General features: G+C 33.3%; 2 protein-coding genes across 2 annotated transcripts in view; both read left to right on the forward strand.

Moving 5' to 3' along the window:
* LOC143057371 (uncharacterized) overlaps positions 1–11444 on the forward strand; it is a 94062-nt gene extending 82618 nt beyond the window's left edge. The window contains exons 52-63 of the mRNA XM_076230676.1: positions 478–653; positions 2058–2217; positions 2858–3037; positions 3460–3690; positions 4428–4587; positions 5714–5952; positions 6593–6723; positions 7626–7779; positions 9138–9359; positions 9720–9813; positions 10701–10818; positions 11295–11444. Coding sequence (XP_076086791.1) covers positions 478–653; positions 2058–2217; positions 2858–3037; positions 3460–3690; positions 4428–4587; positions 5714–5952; positions 6593–6723; positions 7626–7779; positions 9138–9359; positions 9720–9813; positions 10701–10818; positions 11295–11444 — 2015 coding nt within the window. The remainder of the gene's footprint in view (positions 1–477; positions 654–2057; positions 2218–2857; positions 3038–3459; positions 3691–4427; positions 4588–5713; positions 5953–6592; positions 6724–7625; positions 7780–9137; positions 9360–9719; positions 9814–10700; positions 10819–11294) is intronic.
* Positions 11445–11926: 482 nt separating this feature from the next.
* Positions 11927–13557, forward strand: part of LOC143056293 (uncharacterized) — a 39026-nt gene continuing 37395 nt past the window's right edge. Inside the window, exons 1-2 of the mRNA XM_076229382.1 lie at positions 11927–12072; positions 12669–12802. Coding sequence (XP_076085497.1) covers positions 11990–12072; positions 12669–12802 — 217 coding nt within the window. The 5' untranslated portion in view covers positions 11927–11989. The remainder of the gene's footprint in view (positions 12073–12668; positions 12803–13557) is intronic.

Consider the following 13557-nt stretch of genomic DNA (forward strand, 5'->3'; position numbering starts at 1 on the left):
ATTATCTGATATGTTGTCATCCCTAAAAAGTTTTAAAAGTCAAAACCTATCAATAGCCCATCTAGCTTGACAGGAGTGGACCAAACTTTACCAATAAACAAAAATGAGGAAAAGAACCTCTTTAAACTTTTATTAATTACTCTGAAATGTGCAATTTGAAAATTTAAATGATTTGGTACACTCAAAAACTAAATCAGTCTTCTTAAACCAGGGCAAACATAAAATGTCCCAAAACTGAATATGGTTTAAATTTCTTTTAATCCAGTTGTTTTTCATTAAAACAGGTAAACATGAAACTTATTTCTTGTGATAGTTGTCTCATTGGCGATCATATCACTTCTTATTTTTATAGAGACAAAACCTATCTAATTCGGATCATCAATAAGTCAATATTTTTTCTTTTTTTTTTAAATCATCATCAAGAAACTGTCAAATTCTTATTTGACTATATGATTCATAAAAATATTTTATTTGCAGTAACTGTTGGGGAATGGCATAATATTATGGACAACTCAAAAATTGACTACACTCATACTGCTTTGACCCTTAACCCTGGAGGGAGGTACAGCATGAAGATTGGAGCCGTGAACAAAGCAGGGGCAATAACTGCGTTTGAAACAGATGGTGTTATTATTGATAATTCAGCACCTACAGTAAGTTCACATTTCATTTGATTGAATATTTATGACTCTCAATATTTTTTTCTTAACAGTCTAGTTACTGTGGATTTATCATTATTCCTTGGATACTAATTATTGTGGGATAAGGTAAACCATGATTTAAATTTTCAACAAATGACAAATTTTCTATCGGGTTGTATTCAGACTTTTCAAAACCATAAAATCACATCTATAATACTAAAATTACGAGGTCCAATTTGTCAGCTGTCATCACGTAAAAACGACGAATCACAGAATTCAACTTTATATATAACTAATATAGTACAAAGGTGTAGATTAAAAATTACACCACTCCAGGCCCTTTTGTTTTCCACGTAATTAATATTGCCAATAATTAAGAAGTTCCGGGTCGAGTCCACCACCGATACCAATAGTATATTCACCTGTTACCTATTACCTTATCTGTACGTTCCACATCTGACAGGCGCACCACCAAACGTTGTATTCAGGATTAATATGCTATATACACAGGTCATAACCACAGGGTTGACACTACTAAATTGTCAAATTGTTACCTATTGTAGTATTTTAATCAGTAAGACTTTCTAAGATAACAATACGAATGCTAAAAATCTGGACTAAAAATAAGGCGTATAGGTACAGTTTTCAATTTGTTAGTGGGCATGACGTAAAACAACGAAGCAAAGAATTCAACTTTATTTATAACTTATATAGGACAATGCTGTTGATTAAAAAATACTTCATTCCAGGACCTTTTGTTTTCCAAATAATTAATATTATTGTTTCAGTTCGACGGGTTCAAACAGAAAGACTTGAAAGCAGAGAAAAACTGTGTATCTTATAATCGGCATGACTTTATCAGATGACAATACTAATACTAAAATAAGGCTTGCACATAGTTATATACTTTAATTCAGTTACGGACCCGTGATATCACGGGTGTGTTCTAGTATTAATGAAAAAGGCAAGTTTTCTGCAATCCGTAAAAATTGTTACCCATGAAAATAAATGAATCCACAGTAAGGGATTTTATTAAAACAAAATCATCTGTAAATCTAGGAAGATATACTGCATATGAAATCACTTAGAAATTATGTTGCTTACAAATAAAAAAAAAACCTGGGTTTAAGTTTAGAACGTAATGCTAAGCCTAAATTTCCAATTTAAGAATTTGACCCCAATATTTGTCTGTTTTCCATTTTTGACTCAAAGATAGGCTAAAGTTATTAGAGGGACATTCAAACTCATAATTGGAAAATAAACTGACCACACCATGACTAAAAAAGAAAAAGAATAAAAAGACGAATGATAGTACACAAAACTCAACATAGAAAACTAAAGATAGGAACATAAACCCATTTAATTTTGTTTTAAGATTTTCTCAAATATGTACATGTAAGGTTTGATTGTTTTTAGATCCAGTCATTAAAGGTTGGTCCATTAACTGGTGGATATGAGGTTGTTATGAGTGGATTTGTTAAACAGGCAGACACACAGGGTATCCAGGCAGCATGGAGTGGAGTGGATTCTCAGTCTGGTATCTCAGGGTACCAGGTAGCAGTGGGAACAACTTCAGGTAAGTGTTTATAGGAAGATGTGGGATGAGTGCCAATGAGACAACTCTCCATCCAAGTAACAATTTATCAAAGTAAATCATTATAGGTCAGGGTACAGCCTTCAACATGTAGCCTGGGCTCACACTAAACAGCAAGCTATAAAGGGCTCCAAAAATTACTAGTGTAAAACCATTCAAATGGGAAAACCAACAGTCTTATCTATATACAAATAAGAAACACTTTAATATGAACCACATAAAAGTGTATATATTGAAATGTATGTATTCCTATGGAAGTGCTCCTGAGAGAGGAGGAAATTACCAGTAACAGTAACAGTATGCAGACTTGCAGATCTTGGGTATAACAAAAACAAAATAATATCAGATATATCTATAAAACTTAGTAATAGAATCAACAATATGTCTAACATCAAAATTGCCTGAAAATTAAATGTGAATAAAGTTGATACAGACAATCAAAAGTTAGGGAGAGTGAAAGGGTATCCCAGTCACAAGGCAATTTATCAATGACATATATTTGAAGTCCAGGGAGGACTAAAGTGACAAAAGATGAAATGTTGTGGATAATGTTTTGTTTTTTTTTCATTTCAAGATCCATGCAGTTCTATATCTCATTTTCCTTTCTTTTTCTTTAAAATAGGTGGCACAGAGACACTGATATGGACAGATTATGGTATGAACACTGGAGCATACATAGATGGTTTGACCTTGGCCTTGACCTCTGTTTATTATGTGAGTGTCAAGGTTCAGAATGGAGCAGAAATGTGGAGTAATGTGGTCACATCTACACCAGTCCAAATTATTGGAGGAAGTAAAAAAGGTATTTAAATCATCCCAACCAATTCTGTCATATGGAACTTTGTTATAAAAATATTCAGCATCAACGTTGTTGTCAACTATCCACTTAACAAAGTCTTTGGTATTTATTATAGCCTTTTATGATGATATTCAGAGTGTTTATATATACTTCGATATTTGGTACAAGTACTGGTTATACTTGGATATTTTGTACAATTATTGGTTTAATTTGGATATTTGGTACAAATATTGGTTTTATCTTTACATTGATAAGTGGTTTATACCAGGGGAATATCAGTGTCAAGGTACATTGGAGCATAAATATGGAGAAATATGGCCACATCAACAAACAACAAAAGCTATATAAAAAAAATTATTTAAATAGTGAGTTTATACTGTAAATTTTGATTATCACACGAATAACAAATATTTCCTTTGACATAGGTGTGATTATTGATGGAGCAGACGGCACTGAGAATGGAATCATGGGCAATGACATTGATGTCACCTTGGATGTTACCACGGTTACAATACAGTTTGATGGATTTACTAGTGATGACCAAGGCATTATGGGATATGAGTGGGCTGTGGGAACATCTCAAGGAGGAGAAGAATTACAGGGCTTTACAAAACAAGGAATTGTAATGAAAGAGGAAACATCTATTGTTGGAAATGGTAACTTTTTATGTCCCATTTATGGGCTTTATGTTTTTCTGTCTGTGCGTCAATTCAAATTTTCGGTCCATCTGTCCTGCTTCAGGTTAAAGTTTTAGGTCAGGGTAGATTTTGATGAAGTTGATGTCCAATCAACTTGAAACTTAGTACACAGTTTCCCTATGAGATGATCTTTTTAATTTTAATGTCAAATTACATTTTGACCCCAATTTCATGGTACATAAATCATAGAAAGTGATAGTGCAGATCGGGCATCCATGTACTGGGGACATAATCTTGTTTCATCCATGACCACCATTAAGAGGACAGTTTTTCGTCGTTTACAAATTTATAAGAAATGTTTTCTACATTGAAATTACAGTGTCTAGATATTAATCAGATCTTTAAGTTTACAAAGGCAGACACAGGAATCTTTCTTCTTTTATAAACTACATCAACTCAACAAGTCTTTTACATTTAGAATATATATGGAAGGGGTTTTATGATTTGTCTGAAAATATTTTATGCCAAATTAAAAGCCTAGAATCTTTTTTTAATGATTTTTTACCATTATTTGTTTATTCTTTAAAGAATATATATAAGAAAACAGATTATGTTTTACTCATAATCAACAAAATAAGATGAATATCAGAGATAAACTGAACCAGCATGTGTTGCCTTAAATTATACTTTATAGCTAGATCAATTTATTTCTCATTTACACCTTTCCATCTTTTATATGATCTTTAATTTTCTAGGTATTGGAGGTTCAGGAACTGCTCAGAATATTTTGTCCTTAGAACCTGGAATGACTTACTACACTACCGTGAGAGCTATTACTAATGATGGAAGTGTCATCCAGGCAGAGTCTGATGGGGTTTTGGTAGATAGAACACCACCAACCATCTCATTTGACAGGTAAGAACTAGGAGTCAGTTCCATGAAAAAACTTAGGACTAAGATTGAATTTTAGTCGTGAACAATTCAGTATACTTATGACCAATCTTAGTCCTAAGCTTTTTTTGTGAAATAATGATAGCAGTATCCCAAGGCAGAGTCTGATAGAGGTTTGATGCATGTATGCCATCTTCCATCTCATTGATTTTTATGCCCCACCTATGATAGTAGAGGAGCATTATGTTTTCTGGTCTGTGGCTCCGTTCTTCCGTCCGTCCGTCCAGGTAAAAGTTTTTGGTCAAGGTAGTTTTTGATGAAGCTGAAGTCCAATCAACTTGAAACTTATATAATTAGTACACTTGTTGCTTATGAGATGATCTTCCTAATTTTAAAGCCAAATTAGATAATTGGCCCCAATTTCACAGTCCACTGAATATAGAAAATGAAAGTGGGAGTTTCAGGTTAAAGTTTTTGGTCAAGGTAGTTTTTGATGAAGCAGAAGTCCAATCAACTTGAAACTTAGTACACTTGTTGCTTATGATATGATCTTTCTAATTTTAATGCCAATTTAGATAATTACCCAATTTCACGGTCCATGGAACATGGAAAAGGATAGTGTGAGTGGGGCATCCGTGTACTTTGGACACATTCTTGTTATTTGACAATTTGCAGACCATATAATATAGGACCATTCGAGTTATAGTTCTGCAGCTACCATCTCATTTGAAAGCTATCAAGTACGATATAATTCAGTTGTTATATTTATTCTAAAATAAACAGGAACATGTACAAAATAACAATTCAATTCAATTCAACAATTCAAAGTTTTATTGCCATATAAACTCTACAGTTTGTGACATATAACAACAACAAAAACAAATAAAGACAATAACTAAGTAACTCAATATATATACACAAATTCAGGTAAATATTAAAGGGTCCCCTGTCCTCAGTTCCATTGACTTTTTTATAAAGGATCCTAGTTTATTCACTTGTGTTGGTGTTGTACAAAATAACAAGTTAAGTGTCTAATTATATCATTTGATATACTCTCCTTTAACCCCTTTCTCCTTATAATATATAATAATGTATATTGTGAATTTTATATATATAAAAAAATGAATTGTAAAGTTTAACTTTTAAACAGTTTGAGCGGACATGCTGCTTCAGATAAAAATATTACAGAAGGAGGTACACAATACCAGACGACATCAACCATATATGGGCAATGGTCCTTTAATGACACAGAAACTGCCATAGAAAGAGCATGGCTATCTGTTAGTACCTACCCTGGAGCAGATGACATCAGTCCAAGGTCAGAGGTCAATGTATCAGCCCTTGGTGAGGGTAATCTGCCCCTGGGTGCAATTACACCTCAAACCAGTGGTGAGTTATCCAATTATTATTCAAAAATAATGTACAAATTTTAAAACAATATTTTTTTCAACACTATGAAAGCTTTCAAAATTGAAATGAAAAAGGTATATGTATAAGAGAAGATCTGTTTTGTTTCCTTATGGTTAATGTTTTTATTCATAACATTTTTTAGTAACAGAAAATAAGTCTTATTTTATTGTTAATTGGTCTAAAGATTAAAAGGAAAGAGATTGGAGGCTGTTGATGAATAGATCACACATATTTCTCAGGAACTTTCAACTCATAGCCTCTTTATATATTGCACCAAGCTTCATCTGGTAAATTCATACTTTTTCTTCCGTATCCTTGCCATACATGTCTTTAGAATGCCATACACAAAAACTAATTTTTATCACTTTTTTTTCTCAAGAAATACTAGTCATACTTTAGTTATGTATGCAAGGGGTATAATTAATACATAATGTACATGCCTAAAAGTTTTCAGGAATTTGTCAAATTTCTGGTTTTAAAAATTTGTTTTATACAATATTGAGTTAATTATTTCCAGATCTTGACATCCTCACTTTCATCTGTTCTAATAAGCAATAAATAGATCATAGTTTATCTTGCTTTGCAGACGTTACATATAATTATTTATTCATTTATGTAGGAAAGCCAAATATCCTGAACTTATGGGTACAAAATTCAGTTGGACTAATGTCTACTGCGTCGTCTGCTGCTGTTGTCATAGATACCACACCACCAGATATAGGAATTGTCACTTGTCCAACTTTTGTTTCTGTAAGTAAAGAAAGCATCATCATCAGAGTTATCAGTTAAAAAAAGCAGTAAATGTAAGACTTAAATACCTGATACACTTATCTAATGCTGAGTTCACACGTAAATCGAATTCAATTCGCTTTAACTAATTCGAATTAGTTTAATTCGTATTCGAAACATTTTACATCCTAACGTCAATTCTAATTCGAATTGCAATGCCCATCAAATTCGCTTAACTGTCCAAAACGATGTTAACTTTTAATTCATATTAACAAAAGCGTATTTCTAATGCGAATCGAATAATTTGAATTAGCAAATTAGAATCAATTTGAATTAAAAAATGAAGAGTGTGTGAACGCGATTAGCGAATTTGATTCCCGTTTGACTAGAATTCAATTCTAATCAAATGTAAGTGTGAACGAGGCATTACTTAATTTCCACCATTATCATTTGCTAACTTAGCTGTTGTTTACTTTTTCAGTAGATTTATATTCACATATATATAGGTCACATTTAAAAAAAGCTTTTATGATTTGATATTATGGTTAAAATCAAGTACATCATGCAAAAAGGTATTAAAACATATGCAAATATAGTATAAGTTAAACAAAGTGGTGCCAAATAAAGGCAACAGTAGTATACCGCTGTTCAAAACTCATAAATCTATGGACAAAAAACAAAATCGGGGTAACAAACTAAAACTGAGGGAAACGCATTAAATATAAGAGGAGACCAACGACACAACATTAAAATTTAACACAAACAGCCAAAAGATTTGTTTTTCAAATGAATTATCAAAAATTTAAATTAGTTCTGATGCATATATATGGTATGATATATAAATTATGAAAAGTCTCAAGTTTTCTTCTCTTATATCATACTTATACATTGTTTGCTTGGGACATTTTTTTTGTACTTTGTAGGCTTATGGTCAAGTAAAGTGTACTTGGACAGGTTTTGTGGATAAACAGAGTGGAATTGTTAAGTATGTCGTAACCATGGGATCATCAGAAGGATCACATGACATGTTCAACGGACAGGAAGTAGATGGAGTCACCAACACCTTCAACTTCAACAGTATGTAAAATGGAATGGAGAAAAATCCACTTTTGATAATTATTGTAAAGTTGTAGAAGTTTAAACAAGGATTTGTCCAACCTGATTTTATTGGAGAAAATATGTTGGTTTTAAATTATTTGAATTTTATTTTCAATCTTGAATTATTGTGTAGATCATTTCTTATGTTTATTTCCTCTTTAGACATGTTCAAAGTGCTTTGCTTTAACTTGAACAGAGTTCTTATCTATCAGGAGTATAATTTAACATGAGTGATATGATAAAATGTTTGCATATTGCTTATAAACAAGATGTTCAAAATCTTTTATTTAACTATTTATACAAATTAAGATATGTATTAGCTTTGAAGCATACACATTTAATTATACCCCCGCTTTAAAAAAGGGGGGGTATACTGTTTTACCTCTTTCTGTCCGTCCATCAGTCAGTCCGTCCCATGAAACTTTTGTCACATTTTTCTCAGGAACTACACATCCACCCTTTCTGTAATTTGGTATCAACATTTATATATGTCAGCCATACCGTGTGATGCGTTTTCAGATTCATCACTTGACAACTTCCTGTTTACCAAACACTTGTCTGATTTTACACATGATAGCCAAGTTGAAAATTTTCGTCACATTTTTCTCAGGAACTACAATACAAGCATTTCTGAAATTTGGTTTCAGGATTTATATAAGTCAGTTATACCGTGTGATGCGTTTTCAGATTCATCACTCGACAACTTCCTGTTTACCGAACACTTGTATGATTTTACACATGATAACCAAGTTGAAAATTTTCGTCACATTTTTCTCAGGAACTACAATACAAGGATTTCTGAAATTTGGTTTCAGGATTTATATAAGTCAGCTATACCGTGTGATGCGTTTTCAGATTCATCACTCGACAACTTCCTGTTTACCGAACACTTGTATGATTTTACACATGATAACCAAGTTAAAAATTTTCGTCACATTTTTCTCAGGAACTACAATACAAGGATTTCTGAAATTTGGTTTCAGGATTTTTATAAGTCAGCTATACCGTGTGATGCGTTTTCAGATTCATCACTTGACAACTTCCTGTTTACCGAACACTTGCATATTTTTACACTATTAATATTATCCACTTGCGGCGGGGGTATCATCAGTGAGCAGTAGCTCGCAGTTTCACTTGTTATGTTCAATTTAAAAATATGATTGTGTTATTTAAAGTTGGATTTATGAAACTACGGAAGAGAAGACAGCGTTCATTATAATAAAAGTATGCTAAAAGCATGTATTTGCACATACATTTTGGGATTTAGGCAGCTGGATATGGATTCAAAATGTAAATGACTTGCTATTAATCATTATAAATTTCCCGTATCGTTTCAGATGTCAGTCAGTTTATGGTTCAAGATCAACCATACTATGTAACAGTGACAGCTGTCAATTATGTTGCTATGGAAACCTACAGTTTCTCTGATCCAATCAGAATAGACACCACACCCCCATCTTATGGCAAGGTCATTGACCTTTACACTACCTACAGAGTGGATGCAGCAAATGCCACAAAGACAGTACAGATGAATACCAAAATATGTAACTCTGATAATGGTAAGACCTTCTTTGATCAATGAAGAAAAACTTAATATACGTAAGAAGATCATGACAATCGATATTTATGCCTCTGATTTAAGCAACAAGGGCTGTAAGTGTTATCCTTTACCATCCAATTTTCCCTCCTTCCAATTTTTGTTTCTGCACCCTTACTTTAATACTTAAGTCTTGCTCATCAAAATTTTATGAAACTCATACACAAAGCTAAGAACCAAATCAGGCAGACAGAGTTCTGATTCTGATTGTAAGTCATTTAGTTGTCTTTGGCTTCATTTTTACTTTTTGTTAATTTTGTTGTCCAAGTTATTGTTTTTTATGTTCAATGAACTTAATTTTTTGAGTATTTTTATGTTGTAGACTGTGATGCATTAGATGCTATATGTACAGAGACATTTTCTACAGTATCTGTCACATGGCAGCCATTTACAGACCAGGAGTCGGGCATAGCTGGGTATGTTATATGGGATGGAGCATACTGACTTTCTGTCAACATGTACATGTACATCTGTCTGTTTGTCCTATTAATTTTCTCAGAAAAAGCAAATCAGAGTTTTTTTTATCTTGAAGTCTTTAAACTTTAATAAAATCTTGAAGAATGAGATTTTCTGGTAAATATTTTAGAAATGGATTATTCAAAAACAACTCTAAATTTAGTTTATAGTCAACAACTAATCTTTTTATTTGAATTGTTCATAAAGTATGGTAAAGGAGTAGGTCCGGTAAGGACTCATTTTGGCCTCAAATTTCAGTTTCATCTGACGAAAGATTTTGACCACTTTTTAAACACTTAAGTGTCTATTTCACTTGATTCGATTAGTTTATGTGAAAGATTTTAACTGATTAAGTCATTAAAAACGATCCGATTGAAGCTCAAATATGAAAAATCTCTCAAATATGCCAAAAAACGTCACTTTTCAGATTGTTTTTGTCAAAAATGAAAGTGGCCGCATCCGTGTTCATCCACAACCTTTATATATGTTATGTATTATCATAAAATACAACTTACGTTGCAATATTAAGGATGAACACGAATGCGGCCACTTTCGTTTTACACGGAAACCGTCTAAAATTTAACTAAAATGATAGAATTTTGAAGATTTTAGTAATTTAGCATGACTTGATGGTGCTACAACCCCATATAAGTGCATTGTATTGTCAAAAACAGCCCATATTTATGTAGCAGAAGCATTCATCTGTCCAATAAATAACTAAAAGTTTACATTTTAACAATTTTGTAAAACTGTTATATTTTTGGGCCAAAAAGGGGCCTTACCGGACCTACTCCTTTCTACATTTCCAATGTTTCTGATCATGACCATGTATCCACTGTATTTAAAGGTATGAGATGGCTGTAGGAATAACACCAGGTGGCGCCCAGATACAAGCTTTTACTGCAGTACCAGCCGGAGCTTTGTATTATACCATTGGTGGACTTAGTATGTCTGGTAACACAATTGTAAGTTATTATTATTGCCTTTTGTGAAAACTAACTCATTACATTCTCTAATTATTTTGTATGGTAAATTCCTTTGTTTAATTGTAACAACCCTTGGGAGCTGCAAAAGTATAAGGAAATCTTTGTACACTCCCTTCCGGGATTCATTGAGATTCAACAATATATTATTTACAAAGACAATACCCATCAAAAGACAAAGAGAGTGCTAAGACACTGGGTAGTTTATAATTCCTTATTTCATTTGCTGTCATTTGAAGGGGCCAATCCAGCCATTTTTAAAGAGGGGGGTTGTAACTATAGATTCCCAGGGTGCATTCAAATGCATTGATCGTCAAAATAAAAGGTGGAGTTCAGAATCCCCACCTTGTATCTGCACTGCTTTGTTTGCACCAGATTTACAAGTTACTGGGGGGGGGTATAGATAAAGAATTATATACTATTATTCTAATACTATAAGTTTTTCTGATTTATTTCAGATCTATGTTTCCATAAAAGGTATCAATGGAGCTGGTCTGTCCAGTATAACCTCCTCCGATGGTGTTTACTTGTCATATGTCAGCCAAGGATTATTTGCCCTGGAATCTATTTTTACACTTTTCCCTTTTATTTCAGATCTGTTTCCATAAAAGGTATCAATTGAGCTGGACTGTCCAGTATAGTCTCCTCCGCAATGGAGCTGGACTGTCCAGTATTACCTCCTCCGATGGTGTTTACCCCGGTACTTGTCATATGTCAGTCAAGGATTATCTCCCCATCAATCTATTTTTACACTTTTCCGTTTTATTTCAGATCTATGTTTCCATAAAAGGTATCAATGGAGCTGGACTGTCCAGTATTACCTCCTCCGATGGTGTTTACATGTCATATGTCAGCCAAGGATTATTTGCCCTGGAATCTATTTTTACACTTTTCCCTTTTATTTCAGATCTGTTTCCATAAAAGGTATCAATTGAGCTGGACTGTCCAGTATAGTCTCCTCCGCAATGGAGCTGGACTGTCCAGTATTACCTCCTCCGATGGTGTTTACCCCGGTACTTGTCATATGTCAGTCAAGGATTATCTCCCCATCAATCTATTTTTACACTTTTCCGTTTTATTTCAGATCTATGTTTCCATAAAAGGTATCAATGGAGCTGGACTGTCCAGTATTACCTCCTCCGATGGTGTTTACATGTCATATGTCAGCCAAGGATTATCTCCCCTGGAATCTATTGGTGTCATGGATACACTTGAGGAAGGGTCAGCAGTTGATGTGTAAGTTAAAATGTTTTAATCTAATATATCACCTGACACTTGGTTAAGTCGTTTGGATAGATTTCAATATAGTATAAATTTTCTATAATCATGGTTTCATCATTTCGCCAAAATTCTTTGAATCATTTATAAAGTATGCAAATTTATTTTTGTGTTATTCATTTTCTTGCAATTTGTCAGATCTGTTTTAAATTAATAAACAGCTGTTTTTAAAATGAATATTTGTTTGAAACTAAAATTCAGCAAATGGAACTCTTAAAATAAATCTATGTAAAGTCACCTGCAAATAAAAGCACATAAATCAAAGTTACCAAATTTATTTTGTGTACTGGTATACACATGTTTTGAAGGGAGTTGTAGGTGAAAAAAAAAATACTACATCAACATATACCATTTAAAAACTGTATAAAAGTTTCTAGTTTTCTTACTACAAAATCAACTAACGAATTTCTAACATGTCTAATGAATATGGACATCCTATAATTATTTCACATTTAAACAGATAATTGAGAAAACTTTTATATTTGTGAAATGTTGATATGAAATTATAAAAATACAATGTTGTTTTTATATCCAATTACACTTTGTTTTTGCAGTCAACTACAAGACAGTACAAACACCTACAGAGCCAGGTGGGACGTGTCAGGAGATCCTTGCCCAGCTGTCAATTATAAGTGGAAAGTTCAGCGATTGGATGGCTTGGTAGTAGCTGATTGGAAAGATATGGATTGTATGTTGTTTATAAAATATGGTGTGAATGACTGAACTATGATCTGTTTGTCCATTCTTCATCCGTTCGTTCATACCTCTGTTCGCTTCAGGTTAAAGTTTTTGGTCAAGTAGTTTTCCATGAAGTTGAAGTGCAATCAACTTGAACCTTAGTATGTATGTTCCCTATGGCATGATCTCTCTAATTTTGCTGCCAATTACAGTTTTGACCACAATTTCACGTTTTACAAAACATAGCAAAAGATAGTGTGAGTGAGCCATCTGTGTACTATGGACACATTCTTTTCAAAACTTTAATGAATCTGGATGATTTAGTGCTTGGCATATTGTAAAGACACCTAGCTGGTAACTGTGTTGGATACTTATTTAACCTGATTGATGTGTTTTTGGTTATTTTTAGCTCACCTGTCCCGAAGGGCCAAGTGAGCTTTTCCCATCACTTTGCATCCGGCGTCCGTCGTCGTCAGTCGTCGTTAACTTTTACAAAAATCTTCTCCTCTGAAACTACTGGGCCAAATTAAACCAAACTTGGCCACAATAATCATTGGGGTATCTAGTTTAAAAAATGTGTCCGGTGACCCGGCCAACCCACCAAGATGGCCGCCATGGCTAAAAATAGAACATAGGGGTAAAATGCAGTTTTTTGCTTATAACTCAAAAACCAAAGCATTTAGAGCAAATCTGACATGGGTAAAATTGTTGATCAGGTCAAGATCTATCTGCCCTGAAATTTTCAGATGAATCGGACAACCCGTT

The sequence above is a fragment of the Mytilus galloprovincialis genome, chromosome 13 (genome assembly GCF_965363235.1).
Source record: "Mytilus galloprovincialis chromosome 13, xbMytGall1.hap1.1, whole genome shotgun sequence".
NCBI lineage: Eukaryota > Metazoa > Mollusca > Bivalvia > Mytilida > Mytilidae > Mytilus > Mytilus galloprovincialis.